Source organism: Salvelinus sp. IW2-2015, linkage group LG5 (assembly GCF_002910315.2).
Source record: "Salvelinus sp. IW2-2015 linkage group LG5, ASM291031v2, whole genome shotgun sequence".
Lineage (NCBI taxonomy): Eukaryota > Metazoa > Chordata > Actinopteri > Salmoniformes > Salmonidae > Salvelinus > Salvelinus sp. IW2-2015.
This window is the reverse complement of record NC_036844.1, coordinates 20,361,198-20,386,811: the sequence shown is the minus strand read 5'-3', so window position 1 is coordinate 20,386,811 and position 25,614 is coordinate 20,361,198. Positions and strand designations below refer to the sequence as shown.

General features: G+C 41.9%; 1 protein-coding gene across 1 annotated transcript in view; it reads left to right on the top strand.

Moving 5' to 3' along the window:
- The window catches only part of LOC111964034 (astrotactin-2), a 798,238-nt gene that overhangs the window by 241,967 nt on the left and 530,657 nt on the right, over window positions 1–25,614 (top strand). The window contains exon 11 of the mRNA XM_023987704.3: window positions 22,303–22,453. Within this exon, the coding sequence (XP_023843472.1) occupies window positions 22,303–22,453 (151 nt within the window). The remainder of the gene's footprint in view (window positions 1–22,302; window positions 22,454–25,614) is intronic.

The following is a 25,614-nucleotide window of genomic DNA, read 5'->3' as shown; positions in this document are numbered from 1 at the left end:
GTGCCATAATAGTGTTTAACAGGATTGTATGATGCATTGAATTTCAAACACAAATTCATCCAAAGACCAGGGAGGATATTCAATGCCTTGCAAAGGACACCTATTGGTAGATGGGTCAAAATTAAACAAGCAGATATTGAATATCCCTTTGAGCTTGGTGAAGTTATTAAATATACAACAGATACAGGCGTCCTTCCTAACTCAGTGACCGAGAAGGAGAAGGAAACCTCTCAGGGATTTCACCATGAGGCCAGCAGGACAATAATTTAAAACACAAGCCAAATCTACACTGGAGTTGCTTACCAAGAAGGCAGTGAATGTTCCTGAGTGGCCGAGTAGTAAATAAATATACTTGATAATATATGGTAAGACTTGAAAATTGTTGCTAGCAATGATCAACAACCAATTTGACAGAGCTTGAATATTTTTGACAAGAATAATGGATACACGTTGCACAGCTCTTCGAGACATACACAGAAAGACACAGATGTAATCACTGCCTAAGGTGCTTCTACAAAATATTGACTCAGGGGTGTGAATAATTACAGTATCAGTCAAAAAAATGTATTTTTTAGGTTTTTCTTTAGTTTTACTATTTTCTACAATGTAGAGTACTAGTGAAATCAAATAAAATGTTGTTGGTCACATGCACATTGTTAGCAGATGTTATTGCGAGTGTAGTGAAATGCTTGTGCTTCTAGTTCCAACAGTGCAGTAATATCTAACAAGTAATCTAACAATTCCACAACAACTACCTAATACACACAGTCTAAGTAAAATAATGGAATAAGAATATATACATATAAATATATGGATGAGCAATGACCGAGCGGCATAGGCAAGATGCAATAGATGGTATAAAATATGTTATATACATATAAGACGAGTAATGCAAGATACAGTTGAAGTCGGAAGTTTGCATACACTTAGGTTGAAGTCTTTAAAACTCGTTTTTCAACCACTCCACAAATTTCTTGTTAACAAACTATCGTTTTGGCAAGTCGGTTAGGAGATCTACTTGGTGCATGACACAAGTAATTTTTCTAACAATTGTTTACAGACAGATTATTTCACCAATAATTCACTGTATCACAATTCCAGTGGGTCAGAAGTTTACATACACAAGTTGACTGTGCCTTGAAACAGCTTGGAAAATTCCAGAAAATTATGTCATGGCTTTCGCAGCTTCTGATAGGCTAATTGACATCATTTGAGTCAATTGGAGGTGTACCTGTGGATGTATTTCAAGGCCTACCTTCAAACTCAGTGCCTCTTTGCTTGACATCATGGGAAAATCAAAAGAAAGCAGCCAAGACCTCAGAAAATAAATTATAGACCTTTTTGAGAAATGTCCTCTGGTCTGATGAAACAAAAATAGAACTGTTCGGCCATAATGACCATAGTTGTGTTTGGAGAAAAAAAGAGGGAGGCTTGCAAGCTGAAGGACACCATCCCAACCGTGAAGCACGGGGGTTGCAGCATCATGTTGTGGGGTTGCTTTGCTGCAGGAGGGACTGGTGCAATTCACAAAATAGATGGCATCATGATGCAGGACAATTATGTGAATATATTGAAGCAACATTTCAAGACATCAGTCAGGAAGTTAAAGCTTGGTCGCAAATGGGTCTTCCAAATGGACAATGACCCCAAGCATACTTCCAAAGTTGTGGCAAAATGGCTTAAGGACAACAAAGTCAAGGTATTGGAGTGGCCTTCACAAAGTCCTATCCTCAATCCTATAGAAAATTTGTGAGCAGAACTGAAAAAGCGTGCGCGAGTAAGGAGTTCTACAAACCTGACTCAGTTACACCAACTCAGTCAGGAGGAATGGGCCAAAATCCACCCAACTTATTGTGGGAAGCTTGTGGAAGGCTACCCGAAACGTTTGACCCAAGTTAAACAATTTAAAGGCAATACTACCAAATACTAATTGAGTGTATGTAAACTTCTGACCCACTGGGAATGTGGTGAAAGAAACAAAAGCTGAAATAAATCATTCTCTCTACTATTATTCTGACATTTAACATTCTTAAAATAAAGTGGTGATCCTAACTGACCTAAGACAGGGACTTTTTACTCTGATTAAATGTCAGGAATTGTGAAAAACTGAGTTTAAATGTATTTGGCTAAGGTGTATGTAAACTTCCGACTTCAACCGGTATGTAAACATTATTCAAGTGGCATTGTTAAAGTGACTAGTGATCCATTTATCGGAGGGCCTGTTGTCCGGACCTCTGGCAGTCTCTATGGGGGTACCACAGGGTTCAATTCTCGGGCCAACTCTTTTCTCTGTATATATCAACAATGTCGCTCTTGCTGCGGGTGATTCCCTGATCCACCTCTACGCAGACAACACCATTCTGTATTCATCTGGCCCTTCTTTGGACACTGTGTTAACAAACCTCCAAACGAGCTTCAATGCCATACAACACTCCTTCCATGGCCTCCAACTGCTCTTAAACGCTAGTAAAACTAAATGCATGCTTTTCAACCGATTGCTGCCTGCACCCGCTAGCATCACTACTCTGGACGGTTCTGACTTAGAATATGTGGAGAACTACAAATACCTAGGTGTCTGGCTAGACTGTAAACTCTCCTTCCAGACTCACATTAAACATCTCCAATCCAAAATTAAATCTAGAATCGGCTTCCTATTTTGCAAAAAATCCTCCTTCACTCACGCCGCCAAACATACCCTAGTAAAACTGACTATCCTACCGATCCTCGACTTCGGCGATGTCATTTACAAAATAGCCTCCAACACTCTACTCAGCAAACTGGATGCAGTCTATCACAGTGCCCTCCGTTTTGTCACCGAAGCCCCATATACCACCCACCACTGCGACCGTATGCTCTCGTTGGCTGGCCCTCACTACATATTCATTGCCAGACCCACTGGCTCCAGGTCATCTATAAGTATTTTCTAGGTAAAGCTCCGCCTTATCTCAGCTCACTGGTCACGATAACAACACCCACCCGTAGCACGCGCTCCAGCAGGTATATCTCACTGGTCATACCCAAAGCCAACACCTCTTTGGCTGCCTTTCCTTCCAGTTCTCTGCTGCCAATGACTGGAACGAATTGCAAAACTCGCTGAAGTTGGAGACTTATATCTCCCTCACTAACTTTAAACATCAGCTATCTGAGCTGTTTACAGATCGCTGCAGCTGTACACAGCCCATCTGTAAATAGCCCATCCAATCTACCTACCTCATCCCCATATAGTTTTTTATTTACTTTAATGCTCTTTTGCACAGCAGGTATTGTACTTGTACATCATCATCTGCACGTCTATCACTCCAGTGTTAATTTGCTAAATTGTAATTACTTCGCTACTATGGTCTACTGCCTTACCTCCTCACGCCATTTGCTCACACTGTATATAGACTTTTTTCTATTGTGGTATTGACTGTACGTTTGTTTATTCCATGTGTAACTCTGTGTTGTTGTTTGTGTCGCACTACTTTGCTTTATCTTGGCCAGGTCGCAGTAAATGAGAACTTGTTCTCAACTGGCCTACCTGGTTAAATAAAGGTGAAATAAAAAAATTAATTAAATTAAAGTGGCCAATGATTTCAAGTCTGTATGTAGGCTGCAGCCTCACTGTGTTAGTGATGGCTGTTTAACAGTCTGATGGCCTTGAGATATAAGCTATTTTTCAGTCTCGTTCCCAGCTTTGATGGACCTGTACTGACCTCACCTTCTGGATGGTAGCGGGGTGAACAGGTAGTGGCTCGGGTGGTTGTTGTCCTTGATGATCTTTTTGGCCTTCCTGTGACAGCGGGTGCTGTAGGTGTCCTGGAGGGCAGGTAAATTTGCCCCCGGTGATGCGATGTGCAGACTGCACCACCCTCTGGAGAGCCCTGTGGTTATGGGCGGTGCAGTTGCCATACCAGGCTGTGATGCAGCCCAACAGGATGCTCTCGATTGTGCATCTGTAAAAGTTTGTGAGGGTTTTAGGTGACACGCCAAATTTCTTCAGCCTCCTGAGGTTGAAGAGGCACTGTTGCACCTTCTTTACCAGACTGTCTGTGTGGGTGGACCATTTCAGTTTGTCCATGATGTTTACACCGAGGAACTTTCCACCTTCTCCACTGCTGTCCCGTCGCTGTTTCCTGAAGTCCACAATCATCTCCTTTGTTTTGTTGACGCTGAGTGAGAGGTTGTTTTCCGGACACCACACTCCAAGTGCCCTCACCTCCTCCTTATAGGCTGTCTCATCGTTGTTAGTAATCAAGCCTACTACTGTTGTGTCTGCAAACTTGATGATTGAGTTGGAGGCGTGCATGGCCACGCAGTCATGGGTGAAAAGGGAGTACATGAGGGGGCTGAGCAGACACCCTTGTGGGGCCCCAGTGTTGAGGATCAGCGAAGTGGAAATGTGGTTTCCTACCTTCACCACTTCTGGAGGGCGGCCCGTCAGGAAGTCCAGGACCCAATTTTACAGGGCGGGGTTGAGACCCAGGACCTCAAGCATTAATGATGAGCTTGGAAGGTACTATGGTGTTGAATGCTTAGCTGTAGTCAATTAACAGCATTCATAGGTATTCCTCTTGTCCAGGTGGGATAGGTATTCCTCTTGTCCAGTGTGATGGCGATTGCATCGTCTGTGGACCTATTGGGGCGGTACGCGAATTGAAGTGGGTCTAGGGTGACAAGTAAGGTGGAGGTGAAATGATACTTGACTAGCCTCTCAAAGCACTTCATGATGACAGAAGTGAGTGCTACGGGGTGGTAATAATTTAGTTCAGTTATCGTTGCCTTCTCAGGTACAGGAACAATGGTTGTCATCTTGAAGCATATGGGGACTACAGCATGGCTACCACTGCTGACCATCCTGGTCAGCCTCTGGATTCAGTTCCAATGCCCTGGGTGGTTCAGTCAAAGGATCTGCTTCGGGAAAATCGTATTGCTGGTCGTTGACGTTGCTCTGATATCCAATAGTTCTTCCCGGCTGTATATAATAACACATAATATTTTCTGGGCTAACAATGTAAGAAATAATACATTTAAAAAAAACGAAATACTGCTAAGTTTCCTAAGGACAAGAAGCGAGGCGGCCCTCTCTGCCGGCGCCATCAGGAGACATCACAACTATGAAAATACACATATGGAATCATGTAGTAACCAAAAAGTGTTTAAACAAATCAACAAATATTTTATATTTCAGATTCTTTAAAGTAGCCACCCTTTGCCTTGATGACAGCTTTGTACACTTTTGGCATTCTCTCAATCAGCTTCATGAGGTAGTCACCTGGAAAGCATTTCAATTAACATGTGTGCCTTGTTAAAAGTTAATTTGTGAAATGTCATTCCTTAATGCGATGGAGCCAATCAGCTGTGTTGTGACAAGGTAGGGGTGGTATACAGAGTAGCCCTATTTGGTAACATACCAAGTCTATATTATGGCTTGTACAGCTCAAATAAGCAAAGAGAAATGACAGTCCATCATTACTTTAAGACATGAAGGTCAGTCAATGCGGAAAATTTGCAGTGCAGTCACAAAAACCATCAAGCGCTATGATGAAACTGGCTCTCATGAGGGCCACCACGGGAAAGGAAGACCCAGAGTTACCTCTGCTGCAGAGGATAAGTTCATTAGCGTTAACTGCACCTCAGATTGCAAACCAAATAAATGCTTCACAGAGTTCAAGTAACAGACACATCTCAACATCAACTGTTCAGAGGTGATTGCGTGAATCAGGCTTTCATTGTCGAATTGCTGTAAAGAAACCACTACTAAAGGACACCAATAAGGAAGAAGAGACATGTTTGGGCCAAGAAACACGAGCAATGGAAATTAGACTGACAAAATCTGTCCTTTGGTCTGATGAGTCCAAATTTGAGATTTTTGGTTCCAAACACCGTGTCTTTGTGAGATGCAGAGTAACTCCCACTGTGAAGCATAGAGGAGGTGTGATGGTGTGGGGGTGCTTTGCTGGTGACACTGTCAGTGATTTATTTAGAATTCAAGGCACACTTAACCAGCATGGCTACCACAGCATTCTGCAGCGATACGCCATCTCATCTGGTTTGCACTTAGTGGGACTATCATTTGTTTTTCAAGGAAACTGACCCCAAACACACCTCCAGGCTGTAAGGGCTATTTGACCAAGCAAGACTGTTGGAAAAGCGTTCCTCATGAAGCTGGTTGAGAGAATGCCAAGAGTGTGCAAAGCTGTCATCAAGGCAAAGGGTGGCTACTTTGAAGAATCTCAAATATAAAATATTTTTTGATTTGTTTAACACTTTTTGAGTAACTACACGGTTCCGTGTGTGTTATTTAATAGTTTTGATGTCTTCACTATTATTCTACAATGTAGAAAGTAGTTAAAAAAAAAAAAATGAAATGAGTTGGTGTGTTCAAACTTTTGACTGGTACTGTATGTAATTTAGATATTTCTGTATTTAGTTTTCAATGCATTTGCAAACATTTCTAAAAACATGTTTTCACTTTGTCAATATGGGGTATTGTGCGTAGATATATATATTTTGAATTTAGGGTGTAACAACAAAATGTGCAATAAATCAAGCATTTTGAATACTTTCTGAAGGCACTGTATGTAATATGAGTAGTCTGTTATGAATAGTGAAACTTCGAAGTTGGAAGTGGTGCACTTGGACGTTCCACTCCGTTCACCCACAAATCTTAAGAGAGGTTACAAAAACACAGTATTTTCAGCGTCCTCTAACAAGAGGTAACATTGGTGTCTATTGCTTGCACTGCATCACTTGGCTTAACCCATGTTTCAGAGCCCTGGTTCTGGTGCATTTTATTTGGATTTGTTCAGTATTGCTGGTATGAGAGGAGGTCCACTCAAGCATCATTGATGAATTTCATCTAATCCACCCAGATTAGTAGATTTGATCTAATAATGGATGTCAACATGTAAACTCTGTATTCTATTTTGACCATTGCTTCAGGGCTCCCTCTCCATGGGTGCTAATATGGTTACATTTTCTAATTTTGTTAAGGCCAAAAATGTATTTCTGACTCATACAGGCATTTCGTTCGTTTTTCCCAAATAGTGAAGTAAATAGTTTCTACTGTTATGTGTTCAGCTTTGTGGTGAGAGTGTATTACATACAGATTGTTTCCGTATAATGTTGGAACCTGTTTCCTTGGAAACTAATGTACCTCATTTATTTATTTAATGCAGTTCGAAAGATGGGACTTTAAATGGAATTAAGTACTTTACCTGTTTTGAAACAAGAAGGGAATAGCAGAAATAGACGTTTTTGAGGCATCTTTAAATACAGCACTGCTACACGATCCACAAAGTGTTTTCCATTAAAAAAAACAATTCTGATCAATTTTTCCCTATAACTAGCAATGGATTTTTGTCATTAATGGCCTTATTCATAACATAACATACGGGACTTCTACTGGTACATTGAAATGCCATCTGCTCTCTGTCTCAGTACCCAAACAACACATCACAGTTTAAACAACAGACACCGTATATATCAGTGCCACTTTGGGCTAAAATTATCTGCAGGGCTGAAGCTGTGCTGGTTTTGTATTTGAACTCAAGTTCCTCCAAGCATAGTAATACCACGAGAGCGAAAGACAAAGAGATAAAAGTGAGATATAGAGGAGAGAGATAGAGGAGAGGGAGAGAGAAAGTACAAGACAACAAGATAGAGGGGGAGATCTTTGAAGAGAAAGGACCTTGAAGTGATTACCATGTTTACCAATGCCAGCTATAATTATTAATGATTAGAACCAGTTGATATACAACATAAGTGCTGTTGAGCCAAACCTTGTTTTGCACCAGGGCTTATTAAAAGGTGTAGGGACATGTACACTCAGATACAAGTCCAGGGAAACATCAACACCGGTGCAGTGCACACCGTGCTAGTGGCACGACAGGGAAGTGAGTAGCAGCTCCTGATAGTGGGACAGGGAAATGATTAGAAGAGGCCACTTTAGAAGAGGGTCATCCCCACTGCTGCTAGAAACAAATTTGACAAAACATCAAGAAGCAACCGCACGGACGGCCCTGGGAGTCTGCTTATGTGTGACTGTTCCTGGCTTGGTCTCGGTCATTCTCTCTCTTTCATATTGATTTATATAAGTGAGGAGATGTGCTTTAAATAGAGAGTGACCAACTCACTGTATTACTCAGTACTAGCTTGAGCTTGTGCATGAGATAAAGATTAAATTCTTTTTGTCCTAACTGCAGTCCAGTCAACCTTTATATGAAACAGATTTTTTTTAACAAAGTCTGGAGAAGGGCTAGGGGGTGAAACCATATTTTACTACATTCACGTACCAGCTTGGATTTTTACTTTACCTTACATAACAATATTTCAGTGTTTGGTTTGTTAAATGTAATATAAATGTAATAATGATGAAAATCATCCGTTATTACCGCCAGTAAGGGACTGCTAACAGTTGAGAACTGCTAATTTGCTAGCAAGAGCTTCGGGTGCGCACATGTAAATGTTTTTTGTCATGAATAGTGCCTGTGAGGCAGCGCTGGCGCCGATGGTGCACACATGTACTTTTTTGCCATGCATCTTGTCTGTGCTGCAGTGCGGGTACCAAATGCACCTTAGAAATCGGCAGAATACACCTTGTGGTGAAAGCAAGAACTGCCATTGAATCCATTGAAAATACTGTAAAATAATAATAATTCTTATAAATGAAAAGTGACTTTTTCACAAAATAGAAATATACAAAGACAAAACAAATGGGGTATAGTGTGGAAATGATAACAAATGAGTGAAGGAAATGCAGAAATTGATCAATGCTGAAAGTTATTTTTGGTTGAAGTTTGATTTAACAGTATTAAACAGATGAGATTCCCATTAAAACATGAAATAATGTCAAAAATGTGAAAAATATTGTGAAATTATATTTGGGTCATATCGCCCAGCCCTGAGAAGAAGAATGTTTAAAATAATCTCACCAGATATGTAAGGCAACCTGTATGTATGTAACGCTCGTCAAGGGGAGGAGACCAAAACGCAGCGTGGTAAGTGTTCATTTTACATTTAATAAATGAACTGAACACTGAAACAACAAAAAAACAACAAAGAGAGTGAACGAAACGAAACAGTCCTGTCTGGTGCAGACACAAAACAGAAAGATCTACCCACAACACACAGGTGGAAAAAGGCTACCTAAGTATGGTTCTCAATCAGAGACAACGATAGACAGCTGCCTCTGATTGAGAACCACACACGGGCATAGAAAAATGAACATAGAATGCAAGACATATAATGCCCACCCCAACTCACGCCCTGACCAAACCAAAATAGAGACATAAAAAGGATCTCTAAGGTCAGGGCGTGACAATGTAAGATGTTGACCATGTTTGGTCTTTTAGCTCTCCCACGGTGCATTTTGACAGAAAATTAATATAGCCTTATCTTAGTAAGTGAGCATATAGACGAGTTGCCTGACAACGTCACGAAAACGATGCATGCACATTGCAGAAGCTGAAGGCTGTGTGTTGTTGTGATTTTGGACGGTCAGATAGCTAGGAACAATGACAAGAAGCTGCCATGTGGGGAATCGTAGGTGGCTCATTTCAGCTTGTTGAATCTTGTTCTTAATACCATTTGTTGTTTTGAGGTGTTTTGACTCATGTCTTGTCTATGCTCATATGGCAAATATTCGCTAGCTAGCTAACCAACAACTGTAATGAGGTATTTGAGAGACAACAAGTACTAATTTTGCAAATGTATTTATGTTTTCAATAAATATTTGAAGAGGAAAGATTTATATGTTTATATGTCAACAATTATTTGATTCTTAGCCAACCCTGTCTGTTTTGCCCAAAGGGTTGAGCATGCATCGGTTTTGTTGCTAAACAACCCACCCGTCTATTGCTTCCTTCACCAAGAAAATAACCAACCACCCATCCCCACCCCCACACTTCACAAATCCCACACGAATAAAAATGATTGACATTTTATTTATTAAGTGTATTATTGGGTTATATTTAATTGAATGTGGGCCAGAGACAAGTATAGGTCAGTGAAAAGGTTGGTCTATAATGTGTAGCAATCAACCCCTAGTATTCATTGCAGGTGCAATTTAGGGTTCCAATGTTTTGGTTCTCTGTTGGCACCATTTGATTTGTTAATTGCATTTCTCTATTACCACTGGTGGTGCCATCCTTATTAACAATACATTTCCATTCTTTGACCATCAATCATTTCTAAGACTCTATTGAATGAAAAAAGACCATTCATTCCCATGACAGTATGCATAGGTAGCCAGATAATTCTCTTGTAATAAGCTGTTTCAGTTGCGCTCCAGAGCTGGAGGACTTGTTATACAGGATGTGACATGAGAGGATGGAATGATATCTTGCATTATTCAAATACTTTGTTTATATATTGAGGTTCCATTTTGCAGTGCATCTGTAAATGATTGTAGTAGTTGTGCCTCTGTGTTCTATAGCATTATGCACTATATGGTGCTTCAAAGTAATGTGCTATCCTGCTAGAAAGTGAATAAGGAGGTAGCCAGTGGAAGAATGTGAGTCACTGAAGTGAAGTGGGGATATTTGCTCTCCTGCTGTGACTAGCTACTGTCAAAAATAATTCAGTTTCAAGTTTGTATTGGCACGTGCACAAGTATACTGAAATGCCTTTCTTGCTTGCTCATTCCCAACAATGCAGTAATCAATATCAGTAGTACCATCAAAAATACATCAACAAATAAAGTAGAACAAAAACACACAAATATAAATAATAATTATAAAGTATGTCAGTTTGATTTATAATGACTTGATGTTGTACCAGTAGAAAAACTCCAGTTCTATCACCCACCAGTAAGGTACTACTACTACTACTACTACTACTACTACTAACAATCAAATGTATTTATAAAGCACTTCTTACACCAGCTGATGTCAAAGTGCTGTACAGAAACCCAGCCTAAAACCCCAAACAACAAGCAATGCAGGTGTAGAAGCACGGTGGCTAGGAAAAACTCCCTAGAAAGGCCAGAACCTAGGAAGAAACCTAGAGAGGAACCAGGGGTGGCCAGTCCTCTTCTGGCTGTGCCGGGTGGAGATTATAACAGAACATGGCCAAGATGTTCAAATGTTCATAGATGACCAGCAGGGCCAAATAATAATAATCACAGTGGTTGTCGAGGGTGCAACAGGTCAGCACCTCAGGAGTAAATGTCAGTTGGCTTTTCATAGCCAATAATTCAGAGTATCTGTACCGCTCCTGCTGTCTCTAGAGAGTTGAAAACAGGAAAAGTCTCACATGGATAGGCAGAACATTCCATAAAAATGAAGCTCTGCCTCCAGCTGTTTGCTTAGAAATTCTAGGGACAGTAAGGAGGCCTGCGTCTTGTGACCGTAGTGTACGTGTAGGTATGTACGGCAGGACCAAATCAGAGAGATAGGTAGGAGCAAGCCCATGTAATGCTTTGTAAGTTAGCAGTAAAACCTTGAAATCAGCCCTTGCCTTAACAGGAAGCAAGTGTAGAGAGGCTAGCACTGGAGTAATATGATTTTAAAAAATGGTTCTAGTCCAGATTCTAGCAGCTATGTTTAGCACTAACTGAAGTTTATTTAGTGCTTTATTTAGTGCTTTACTACTAGTACTACTACTACTACTACTACTGTTGGAGCTAGAAACATAGGCATTTTGCTGCACCCGCAATAACATCTGCTAAACGTGTGTATGTGACCAATAACATTTGATTCGATTTGATTTACTACTGCTACTAGTAATAGTACTACAATTACTACTACAACAACTATTCCTTTGAAATTACTCTGTATGAATACATCAGCTATTTACATTTTTACTAGCAATATTATTTGATGGTACTTTTGGGTGCAAACACCTCTTGGCTCAGCCTCGAGTCATATCAGTATCATTGGGCCTATAACAGTCTCTCTCTCGCATTAAAATGCTCAAGCCATTTCTATAGTATTACCAAGATCACTCAAAGGCAACCAAAATTTAACTTCTCAAACTCAGAGTCATAGAGCTTTTAGCGTGAAACTAGCTATTTATGAATTATGAAGTGTAATATTACAAAAAAAGCTTACATTAATCACGCTACAAACATTCCTTTATTGTATAATTGTCTGAATTCACACAAAATCCATATATTTGGATTATGTGTGAACTGGCCTCTGAATTTCATACCTAAATGTTCTTTCTGACGCCCTTCTGTTTGTGTTTGAAGCCATTATGTTTAATACACTGCTCAAAAAAATAAAGGGAACACTTAAACAACACAATGTAACTCCAAGTCAATCACACTTCTGTGAAATCAAACTGTCCACGTAGGAAGCAACACTGATTGACAATAAATTTCACATGCTGTTGTGCAATTGGAATAGACAAAAGGTGGAAATTATAGGCAATTAGCAAGACACCCCCAAAAAAGGAGTGATTCTGCAGGTGGTGACCACAGACCACTTCCAGGTTCCTATGCTTCCTGGCTGATGTTTGGTCACTTTTAATGCTGGCGGTGCTCTCACTCTAGTGGTAGCATGAGACGGAGTCTACAACCCACACAAGTGGCTCGAGTAGTGCAGTTCATCCAGGATGGCACATCAATGCGAGCTGTGGCAAAAAGGTTTGCTGTGTCTGTCAGCGTAGTGTCCAGAGCATGGAGGCGCTACCAGGAGACAGGCCAGTACATCAGGAGACGTGGAGGAGGCCGTAGGAGGGCAACAACCCAGCAGCAGGACCGCTACCTCCGCCTTTGTGGCAAGGAGGTGCACTGCCAGCGCCGTTCAAAATGACCTCCAGCAGGCCACAAATGTGCATGTGTCTGCTCAAACGGTCAGAAACAGACTCCATGAGGGTGGAATGAGGGCCCGACGTCCACAGGTGGGGGTTGTGCTTACAGCCAACACCGTGCAGGACGTTTGGCATTTGCCAGAGACACCAAGATGGCAAATTTGCCACTGGCGCCCTGTGCTCTTCACAGATGAAAGCAGGTTCACACTGAGCACATAGCACATGTGACAGACGTGACAGAGTCTGGAGACGCCGTGGAGAACGTTCTGCTGCCTGCAACATCCTCCAGCATGACCGGTTGGCGATGGGTCAGTCATGGTGTGGGGTGGCATTTCTTTGTGGGGCCGCACAGCCCTCCATGTGCTCGCCAGAGGTAGCCTGACTGCCATTAGGTACCGAGATGAGATCCTCAGACCCCTTGTGAGACCATATGCTGACACATGCACATTTGTGGCCTGCTGGAGGTCATTTTGCAGGGCTCTGGCAGTGCACCTCCTTGCACAAAGGCGGAGGTAGCGCCAGCATTCAAAAGTGACCAAAACATCAGCCAGGAAGCATAGGAACTGAGAAGTGGTCTGTGGTCACCACCTGCAGAATCACTCCTTTTTTGGGGGTGTCTTGCTAATTGCCTATAATTTCCACCTTTTGTCTATTCCATTTGCACAACAGCATGTGAAATTTATTGTCAATCAGTGTTGCTTCCTAAGTGGACAGTTTGATTTCACAGAAGTGTGATTGACTTGGAGTTACATTGTGTTGTTTAAGTGTTCCCTTTATTTTTTTGAGCAGTGTATGTATCTGTCCTTCCCAGAGGGACCCCTTCTGTTCAACAGAGGTCTGCTTTGACTCAACATGGTGGTGTGATCATGGGAAGCCCAGGGAAACAGTTGCTGTGTGAAGGGAGAATACATCTAGATGAGGAAAATGGGACACCCTCTGGATATTGTTCATAGAGAAGAAGATGTACAGCCAACTGTTGAAAGATTGTAACTGAGATGGAGATATTGGACTTAATGTTTTAGATCATGCTCCCCTGGCATAGTCCTCAATGCCTTTTACACGGATGCTCATAACATACCTTTTGAAATAAAACTTTGTACAAATATTTCTAATTTGACCAATTTCCTGAACAATGGCAATATTGTATTATAGTGCCAATTGTATTTCACAGCACAATGGGGAAGTTATGAAACACTAAAATAAGAATTTAACACTTAAAGAAAATGTGCTTTTATATTAAATATGTAGCGTTAATGCTGTCTTGATCTTGTTACAGTACAGCTCACGCTAATTATGCTCAGTCAGTTTAGCATGCTTTCATTTCCTCAACAACATCAAGGCTGTTTTGAATAGAATGGCTGTGATTTTGAAGAGCGTGTGCTTGATGCTATCTCAGTACAGGCTGTCAGAGTCCCTAGACTGCAATTTGGGGAATCAGGCCTTCTCCCGACTGCTAAGCTGTGTGCACAGCTGCACATGAAAGCCCATACAGAGCCACAGTCTCCCTCAGTGAAGACTCAGTGAGACTGGGAGAGATAGAACAATAGAAGAAGAATAAATACCTCTTCAGCAAAAGACGTTTAATTTCAGAGGAACCAGATCACATATCCTCTGGCTATCTGACTGAACGCCAGAGTATGTTTTAATCGCACTATGATGTGTTTGATAGCACTTCCCATTTTGCTCTTCTTTCTTCCCCTTTCTCTTCATCCACTTTTAGCTCCTCGTCTTGTTATCCTCTCCCTCTCTTCCCCTCTTCCTCTCCTTTCCTCCTCTCCACACACCCCTTCTCCTTTTATTTGCTTTCTCCCAAAGAACTGGGCTCTCTGTTTTTATGTACTCTGGAAGCAGTTCCACTATGTGTATATGTAGGCTGTTAAAAATAAAGTATTAATCTCCAGACTGGGTTTCAAACCAAGTTGCTAAGCCCCTTGATGTCTGTCTTGATGTGCAGCTGTTTCACTCTAATCATTCATTAAGGCAGTGAGTGGCTTGCTCCGCCTGGATTTTTGAACAAACAAATATTCCACTAAAACACTAGCTAGCTTGAGGATAGCTGTGGTGGGGCATTTTAAGTATGGATACAGCCTGTGTCAGAAGAAATGCTAACAGTTTATTTGAATCATATGACCATATTCCCTTCCATCACACCTCAGCACATTGTATAATAATAACTTTTCACAAAACTTTTGGCTCCTTATAATAGCTCTTATAAAGGCTTACATGCCTACATTCATAATTATTGGTGGAAAGTGCTGTTGAAGAGATATATTGTCAGTGTCTTGGAAAAACCTTGTACAGTATCTCCAAGAAGTAACCTTTTCATAAATTGAACATAAAAGACAAAAATTGACATACAAGGTTATTCCAGGACGCTGAATATGTTACATAAGGCAGGACACCATATTGTTTTGTTTAATCTAGTTTCATCCCTTGAAATAATTGGATTTTTAATATGCATCCCATTGTTCTCATTCAGTGGCATGTGTGTGTACTTTGGAGGCTTCTTGGTATGTTAACTGGCACATGCCCAAGGTGTTTTTCACTTGTTTATTTGTTTGTGTCTCTTAATTGCCACTGCGATATGAGTGCCACACACAAAGCGCTAGAAAGTGTGGTTTGTTAGCACAGCGTGGCACCTATCTTCCTGTCACACAGTCTGTTCCCCTGTACACATTTTTCCTCCCTGTGTGCTCAATTCCCCACGGCCCTGTTCCAAAGAATACACTTTTGTTCCTATTCTATGAAAAACACATGTCCCACAGGGGTTCCTTATCCTCACGCTCACCCCACAGTGGGCATGTGGAGTTCAATACCCATGCTTGGTTAAGCAGCCAGAGGTGGTCCCAGCATCCAAACATGAAGCTACTGCCGGTCAAGCTAACATGTTTTCCCAGTGGAAAATATTGATGTATTTTTTCACACATTCTGTTTTTCATTATATATTTTTTCATAAGGAGAAGCTGAGGTGGTTTGAGTGTTGGCTGACAAGGGACTCGTAATACGGCACCAGATTTGTCTACCTCATAGCCAAAGTGAAAGAAAAGAGTTCAAACTTCCAACAACGTTCATAGATAGATGGTGGATCGACCCTTTCTTCATCTCTCGTTTTATTATCTAGCCTAATTTTTCTTATTTATTTCTCACTAAAGCTTGATTGGCAGTTAAGTAGTTAGCGCTACAGCACAAAGATTCAGATGACAAAAACATTGTTGAAAGCATTGGCTTTCAGTTTTAATGATGGTTAGATTTTTCCTCAGCCAACCTCGAACCCATGAAAACATAAAGGAATTGAAATAGGTAGAGATTGGATGCTGATGATATAAGGTTGCCACAGAAACAACAACAATACCTACTTCTCAATTCAAATGTTGTTAGTTATTGTGACAAGACTGCACAAGGTTATGTTTACTGAATAACTTAATGTCTCTAGCCTTTAAAAAGCACACTGCATATTCAGGCAGCGACCAGCGAATAGCGACCATCAATCCTCAGCTTTTTTCCTCAGAGGGACATGTTGCCATGTTGTCCGTATTATTTCTCTCCACTCCTAACACATTGTCAGACATGGTGAGGTGTTGACACTTAAGCGACCTCTCGGCTTGTGGTGCTGCCGTGAGCTAACACATTCCTCTAGGCCTCCTCCAGCCTGACCCCTTTATTCTTCCTCAGCAGCACTGCTATGCCACCTAGGAGTCAGCTCCTTTATACACCACTTAATAGTACACAAAGTGGGGCCCTCAACCCCACTTGTAGCGTGTGTGTGTGTGTGTGTGTGTGTGTGTGTGTGTGTGTGTGTATGCACACTGACAGACTGAGCAGCTGAATCCAGGTGAAAGCTATGATCCCTTATTGATGTCACATGTGAAATCCACTTCAATCAGCATAGATGAAGCTTGAGACATTTGAGACATGGATTGTGTATGTGTGCCATTCAGAGGGTGAATGGGAAACACCAAATATTTAAGTGCCTTTGAATGGGGTATGGTAGTAGGTGCCAGGTACATCGGTTTGAGTGTGTCAAGAACTGCAACGCTGCTGAGTTTCACACTCAACAGTTTCCCGTGTGTATCAAGAATGGTCCACCACCCAAAGGACATCCAGCCAACTTGACACAACTGTGAGAAGCATTGGAGTCAACATGGGCCAGCATCCCAGTTGAACGCTTTCGACACCTTTTAGATGCCATGCTCCGACGAATTGAGGCTGTTCTGAGGGCAAAATGGGGTGCAAGTCAATAAGAAGGTGTTCCTAATGTTTTGTACACTCAGTTTATGTGTGTATGTTTTTTTCCCCTCTTTCTCGAGCGGCTGCTGTACCTCGTAAAGGGCGGCTGTATGTGACAATGCCAGCGGGCGGTGCCTGTTCGCTTTATTAGCAACTTAATGGATGGATCAAGCCGGCGCTCCAATTAGCCCCGGTACGCGACATGCCATGAGCCCCTACCCCCGATGCCTCACAAATGACAGCTTCATACATAGTAAATTGCCATCGCATCAACTTCATAAACATTTTAATTGCAGTGATTGTGCGTGATCGCACTTCCTCGTGAACTGACCCTGCTAAATTGTGTAGCCACTCACTTTCCATAGAAGAATATAAGGCCGGAATGATAGTTTGTCATAACGGTGATTAAGGGGGAAAAAATTGAATGAATAAAGGGCTATTTTCAGAGATCGGTCCTGCCATTGTTTAAAACCACACAGAGAGAAGCCATATTGGTTTCATAAAAATGTAGGACTGTTTTTGTCTCTATTTACATTCCACCTCAGTGGCAAATGGTGACATATCGATGGAGAGGTGAAGTGCATTAGGGGATGCAGCATAATTTAAGCCTCTGTTTTGACCTTTGACCTTATCTCCCCACAAATCCTTCCTGGGGAGACAGGATGCGGCAGGGGGGCAGGCCAGGCCAAATACATCAAGAATTCACCCTTCACATGAATTATGATATCCACTATATGAACTATTGCTCCCTCCCCCTGCATGCCACATTCACCACTAACTCATCTCCCCCTCTCTCTCAACACTGTTCTCACAAAATGACTTTCTCGCACGTGGTCCAACTGGAAATTGCTGTGTGTGGGTGGGTGGGTGGGTGTGTGTGCGTTTGGCACAAGTGTATGTGTTGCCTGTGTGTGTTTCCTATTGCAAGCAGAGCGGAGGTAGAGAGATGAAAATATAATAATAATGTCAACTACATGTTTTAATAACTGTAGGGTATTTGAGCTTCAGTGAAATCAACAGAAAGCCTAGTGTTAATTTAATAGGAGACCGTAGCAGTAAGACATATTGCTAGCTATAATGTCACTAATGAATACAAAAGTGGAAACATACCACAGGGAGACCATGGCAAGATCTTTATACAGAGATGTGTAGGGCTTCAGTGAACTTTAGAGAATTAAGCTATTTCCTTACGCACATACCATACCATTTCCATACTGATTGGAATAAGAACTCTAGGTGAACCAAGTCTGTCACAGTGATACTGTATAGCTACAGTAAATAAGACACTGCAATATTGTCACGCTGTCCTATTTTTTCAGGTTTTTCTAAACCATCTTTTACTGTTTGTCGAGATTGCTTTTTGTTTTCTGGCAAAGGAATGCAATAAGAAGGAGCTCAAAACAATATCCCCTTAAGATGTATCTTATTGTGGTGTGTGTTTCTCTGCAGATTGTCGTTGTGGTTGGCTACTCATTGTTTTGCACTGGCCAAGATGGATGCCCTGTCATCATGGACGCTGTTGACCTTATTGTCTCTTTTGAAAACCTTGTATCACCTTTGTGGAAATGTTAAAGTTCCCTGACATCACAGAGTCGCCTCTTCGCTGTTGACGTTGAGACTGGTGTTTTGCGGGTACTATTTAATGAAGCTGCCAGTTAAGAACTTGTGAGGCGTCTGTTTCTCAAACTAGACACATTCATGTACTTGTCCACTTGCTCAGTTGTGCACCGTGGCCTCCCACTACTCTTTCTATTCTGGTTAGTGCCAGTTTGTGCTGTTCTGTGAAGGGAGTAGTACACAGCGTTGTACGAGATTTTCAGTTTCGTGGCAATTTCTCGCATGGAATAGCCTGCATTTATTTTATCAGAACAAGAATAGACGAGTTTCAGAAGAAAGTTCTTTATTTCTGTATATTTTGATCCTGTAATTGAACCCACAAATGCTGATGCTCCAGATACTCAACTAGTCTAAAGACGGACAGTTTTATTGCTACTTTAGTCAGAAGAACAGTTTTCAGCTGTGCTAACATAATTGGAGAAGGGTTTTCTTTTAAAATGATCAACTTGGATTAGCTAACAGAACGTTCCATTGGAACACAGGAGTGATGGTTGCTGATAATGGGCCTTTGTACGCCTATGTAGATATTCCGTTAAAAAAATCTGCCGTTTCCAGCTACAATAGTCATTTACAACATTAGCAATGTCTACACTGTATTTCTGATCAATTTGATGTTATTTTAATCAACAAAAAATGTGCAAGGAAATTTCTAAGTGACCCCAAACTTTTGAATGGTAGTGTACATGTAACCAAGCCAGCCCAGGACCTTCACATCCGGCTTCTTCACCTGCGGGAACGTCTGAAGAGGAGGGGGAATGCTGAGGAGTATTTCTGTTGTTAATAAAGCCCTAATCTTATTGGGTGGACCTGGCTCCTAAATTGGTGGGCCTATGCCCTCCCAGGCCCACCCATGGCTGCACCCCTGTCCAGTCATGTGAAATCCATAGATTAGGGCCTAATGAATTTATTTCAAATTACTGATTTCCTTCTATGAACTGTAACTCCGTAAAATCTATGAAATTGTTGCATGTTGCATTTATGTTCAGTATAGAATAAAGAAAGGACAGCCAGCTAGCACTACCATGTTGAAGCCTGCATGGCACTGTGTCTTAGCTCAGATTAAACACAGAGAGTTCTGATGGCTTCATTATTTGCAATTACACCTCTAATGACTTTTGAATTTCCCTGTGGGCTAGGCAGACACCTGTGTGAAGCAGAGGGCTATCAGGCATCAGCCTATCAGGCAGCCCCCTGTACCTAAGCTGGCAGGCCCTCGTGCTCTGCCAGATCTCTGGCCATGGGAAATCATATCCAAACACATTAGGAGACTTTGGAAGCGGCTGGACCAAAAAGCCACTATTCGTAATCCCCCTTGTCACTTTCACGCCTGCAGACTCCCACCTGCTCCCCAACACCACAGGCCAGAGGAAAGGCACTAGCACGGCAGCTTTGATGGCTCTGAACAAACATGTGACACACTCACACAATCTCACCCAACTACCCAGGCATGCTTTTGTTGTTTGCCTCTAGTATTGCACAAGGGAAACAGTGTCCTTGCACATTTTAATTTTATATTTACATTTTAGTCATTTAGCAGATGCTCTTATCCAGAGCGACTTACAGTTAGTGCATTCATCTTAAGATAGCTAGATGGGACATATCTGTCATAGTAAGTACATTTCTCCTCAATAAAGTAGCTATCAGCAATGTCAGCGCTGATTAAAAAAAAGTCAAGTGGGAGTGTTGATTCAAGAAAGGCATGTTTTTAATCCATTCTTCTTCTATCTATCTGTCTATCTACGTATGTGTGTTTGTGTGCCTCTATTTCAAGATCCAAGTTTTAAGTCACATGCACAAGTATAGTGAAATGCCTTTCTTGCAAGCTCCAAACCCAACAATTCAGCAATCAATATCAATGTAGCACAAAAAATAACATAAGGTAGAACAAAAACACACAATAAATAAAAATAAGAACACGAGAAAGTAATAAGCTACACTATATATACACACAAGAAGCTATTCACAGGTTCAGTTCCAATACCGTATTTAGATACACTACATGACCAGAAGTATGTGGACACCTGCTCGTCAAAGATCTCATTCCAAAATCATGAGCATTAATATTGGTCAACCCTTTCCTGCTATATAAGCCTCCACTCTTCTGGGAAGGCTTTTCACTAGATGTTGGAACATTGCTGCAGACTTGCTTCCATTCAGTCAGAAGAGCATTAGTGAGGTTGGGCACTGAAGTTGGCCGATTAGGCCTGGCTTGCATTCAATGTTCCAATTTATCCCAAAGGTGTTCGATGGGGTTGAGGTCAGCACTCTTTGCAGGCCAGTCAATTTCTTCCACACCGGTCTCAACAAACAATTTTTTTATGTACCTCGCTTTGTGCACGGGGCATTGTCATGCTGAAACAGAAAAGGGCCTTCCCTAAACTGTTGCCACCAAGTTGGAAGTCTAGAATCATCTGGAATATCATTGTATGCTGTAGCGTAAAGATTTCCCTTCACTGGAACTAAGGAGCCCAAACCATGAAAAACAGCCCCAGACCATTATTTCTTCTCCAACAAACTTTACAGTTGGCACTATGTATTCGGGCAGGTTAGAGTTATCCTGGCATCCACCAAACCCAGATTCGTCCGTCGAAGTGCCAGATAGTGAAGCTTTCAACTAACAGTTATTGTGCTGACGTTACTTCCAGAGGCAGTTTAGAACTCGGTACTGAGTGTTACAACCAACAACAGACACATTTTACGGGCTAAGCGCTTCAGAACTCGGCGGTCCTATTCTGTGAGCTTGTGTGGCCAACCACCTTGCGGCTTAGCCGTTTTTGCTCCTAGACATTTCTACTTCAGAATAACAGCACTTACAGTTGGCCAGGGCAGCTCTTGTAGGGCAGAAATTTGACGAACTGACTTGTTGGAAAACTGGCATCCTATGAAGGTGCCATGTTGAAAGTCACTGAGCTCTTCAGTACGTGCCATTCTACTGCCATTGTTTGTCTATGGAGATTGCATGGCTGTGTGCTCGATTTTATACACCTGTCAGCAATGGGCGTGGCTGAAATAGCTGAATCCACTAATTTCCACTGATACAGTGCCTTCGGAAAGTATTCAGACCCCTTGACTTTGTCCACATTTTGTTACGTTACAGCCTTATTCTAAAATCTCTCTGAACAATGGCCCAAACATCCCAGTATATCTTTTGGAGATGGATTCCACAATGGGATTGAGTTAAGATACAACTTGAATAGCTCAATTCCATCTGTACCAGTTGCCCTCAGACCACAGCACAGCAGCAACATATCCTAACAGAAGTCATGTGACTGCACACCAAGGACAGAATGGACAATATGGCTCCTTTTCAAACTCTCTCTTATTCAAATGAATGATTCTAGTATTAGTTGTCTTGCAACATTATGATAGTGCTAATATAACCTTTGCAGAATTACAAGGGTCACCACAATAGGACATTCAGCTAATACAGATTTGGTTAGGAGAAAAAAAATGGGGTGTGTGATAATAACATTACACAGAGCAGACCTTTGCTTTATGCTAGATATGTGGACCTTGAAGCATCCCCCCCAAAATAACTTCAACACACCTGTATTTGATCTCCTTTTCTTTATGTACAACTAACCAAACCTCATATACATCAGAAGTACCGCCAGTGTGTTGTCCATATTAGGACATCCTCAGACACATGTTCAGCTGAGTGCTCAGGCTTTATTCTGATCAGTCTATTGATGACAGTGTCTTCCTCTTCTCTGTCCATCATAGGGAGGAGGCCATCATGTCCACTTACTTTGAGGCAGTAGATGATCTCCTGGCGTCTTTCGGCCCGGTCCGAGACTGCTCAAAGGACAACGGGGGCTGCAGGAAGAACTTCAAGTGTGTGTCGGACCGCAGAGTCGATTCAACAGGCTGTATGGTGAGTTACTGTCACCTCTTTAAAACCTCTAGAAAGAAATGTAGTAAGACATGAACTCAGCAAAAAATGAAATGTCCCTTTTTCAGGACCCTGTCTTTCAAAGATAATTCGTAAAAACCGGTCGTTAAGACACTAACCGCTTACAGACGGTAGGCAATTAAGGTCACAGTTATGAAAACTTAGGACACTAAAGAGGCCTACTGACTCTGGGGAAAGAAACAAAAGAAAGATGCCCAGGGTCCCTGCTTATCTGCGTGAACGTGCTTTAGGCATGCTGCAAGGAGGCATGAGGACTGCAGATGTGGCTAGGGCAATAAATTGCAATGTCCGTACTGTGAGACGCCTAAGACAGCGCTACAGGGAGACAGGACGGATCGTCCTCGCAGTGGCAAACCACGTGTAACAACACCTGCACAGGATCGGTACATCCAAACATCACACCTGCGGGACAGGTACAGGATGGCGGCAACAACAACTGCCCGAGTTACACCAGGAACGCACAATCCCTCCATCATTGCTCAGACCGGATCTGCAATAGGCTGAGAGAGGCTGGACTGAGGGTTTGTAAGCCTGTTGTAAGGTAGGTCCTCACCAGACATCACCGGCAACAACGTCGCCTATGGGCACAAACCCACCGTTGCTAGACCAGACAGGACTGGCAAAAAGTGCTCTTCACTGATGACTTGCGGTTTTGTCTCAACAGGGGTGATGGTCGGATTTGCGTTTATCGTCGAAGGAATGAGCGTTACACTGAAGCCTGTACTCTGGAACAGGATCGATTTGGAGGTGGAGGGTCCGTCATGATCTGGGGCGGTGTGTCACAGCATCATCTTACTGAGCTTGTTGTCATTGCAGGCAAACTCAACGCTGTGCGTTACAGGGAAGACATCCTCCTCCCTCATGTGGTACCCCTCCTGCAGGCTCATCCTGTCATGACCCTCCAGCATGACAATGCCACCAGCCATACTGCTCATTCTGTGCGTGATTTCCTGCAAGACAGGAATGTCAGTGTTCTGCCATGGCCATTGAAGAGCCCTGATCTCAATCCCATTGAGCACGTCTGGGACCTGTTGGATCGGAGGGTGAGGGCTAGGGCCATTCTCCCCAGAAATGTCTGGAAACTTGCAGGTGCCTTGGTGGAAGAGTGGGGTAACATCTCACAGCAAGAACTGGCAAATCTGGTGCAGTCCATGAGGAGGAGATGCACTGCAGTACTTGGCCACACATGGGACAGATTATTCCATGTATGTTAGTCACATGTCTGTGGAACTTGTTCAGTTTATGTCTCAGTTATTGAATCTTCTTATGTTCATACAAATATTTACACATGTTAAGTTTGCTAAAAATAACAGTTGACAGTGAGAGGACGTTTCTTTTTTTGCTGAGTTTATAATAATAATTTTTGCATAACAAAGTGCTATATTTAAATGTAATTTCTCACCTTGAGGATTCCAGATTCATAAGCTCCCTTAACTTTGAATATTTATGTGATTCAGTTTGATTTTATAGTGAACATGCTTTTAGCAATTGAATATCTGCTAATTAGCACGTACACATTGATACAGAGCAAAGGTGATAGACGCCAGTTGTTTACCACTACATTCTCAATGTTGTTATTTTCTCCATGATGATGATTATTTTGATCTTGGGATATTTTTTTACGTTTGTGATTGGCAAAGGTGTGGATGTTGACAGCACCTGCTTGCTTATGGAAAGGAAGTCAAACACGTGTAAAAACCACTTCATCATGATTCTTGACACACAGCCTCAAATAAAGTGTTTCCCAAAAAAGGAAATAAAATGAATGCTCAGTAGTAGATGAATTACCACACCTATTAAAATAACATGCTGACATACTGTAGCCGACTGTAGGAAACGTATTGGATATGCAGTACAGTACGTCTCTGTGTAGGAGGTTGGTTGTTTGCGTATTTACAATGGGAGGAGAGATGGAGAGACAGGAAAGGTCCAATGCCAGAGGTTTGATGGGAGTTTGGGAAGGCTCAAGTTTGTATCCAATTAAATTAATGAGCCAGTTGGGTAGCTATGTGATGTATGGCTTGATCATTAGGGGGTAGGGTTGTAATTTGACTGGCCTGTGGCCTATTTGTCACAAAAAATGAGAGCCAAACACTGATACTGCAATTTCCCCATGCATTTTGACTGGGACTGTTAAAAGAATTGCTGAATCGAGAGAGATTTTCCCAATAGCCCAACTGTTGCTGTGGTACTCTGAGAGACAGCCTAAAAGGAATTGTGCCTGTGATGGATACAGACCTGAATGAAGAACGCACACAACTATCAGACATAAATGGTTGTACCCACATTTCATTTATTGTTTAATATTGCCTTATACCACTTGGAGTTCTTTCACATGGTGATTCACNCACACAACTATCAGACATAAATGGTTGTACCCACATTTCATTTATTGTTTAATATTGCCTTATACCACTTGGAGTTCTTTCACATGGTGATTCACCAACAACGTGGGCAATTGTGTCCTTATAGTGCAGCTTTGTGTTAACCCGTTTCTGCTTACATCACTTTACATGCCTCTGATTGGTAAAGAGATGGAAAATGACATATTTCATTTACACCCATATACAATGGGGGCAGCAGGGGGTCAGCGGTAGCCCCAGAGGGTTGCTGGCATCAATATCTCAGGTGCCACCTACTGCCGATGTTCCCTTGAGCAACGAACTTAACCCACTAAACTGCTCATTGAGCGCTCTACTACAGCTGCCCTCTGCTCCAGTCTCTCCAACCTAATGTGTGTTTGTGTGTATGTGTTAGTGCTGAGCAATTCATATTTTCATATCAATTCTTTTTTTATTAAACAACTAATTGACCGACGTCGGTTCAATAACATTAATTCCATTTATTTCGTTTTTTTTGTGAGCTCAACGCGCCGTTTCTCTAGAGAGAAATCAAATCATTCACAAGAGAAATTGGCCATGTTTGAGAGCATCAAATCCATGATGCATTGTGGGTGAATGGTGATTGACTGACTGATCTARAAATAATAATGAGTAGTTATTTATGATGCAAAGTGATTTGTAGATCAGTCAGTTGTTAGTCATCTGCAATGTCAAATAAGCCCATTAAGTCAAGAACTATGTGAGAAGCTGGGCTGATTGTAAGTTGTAGTTTTCATTAGG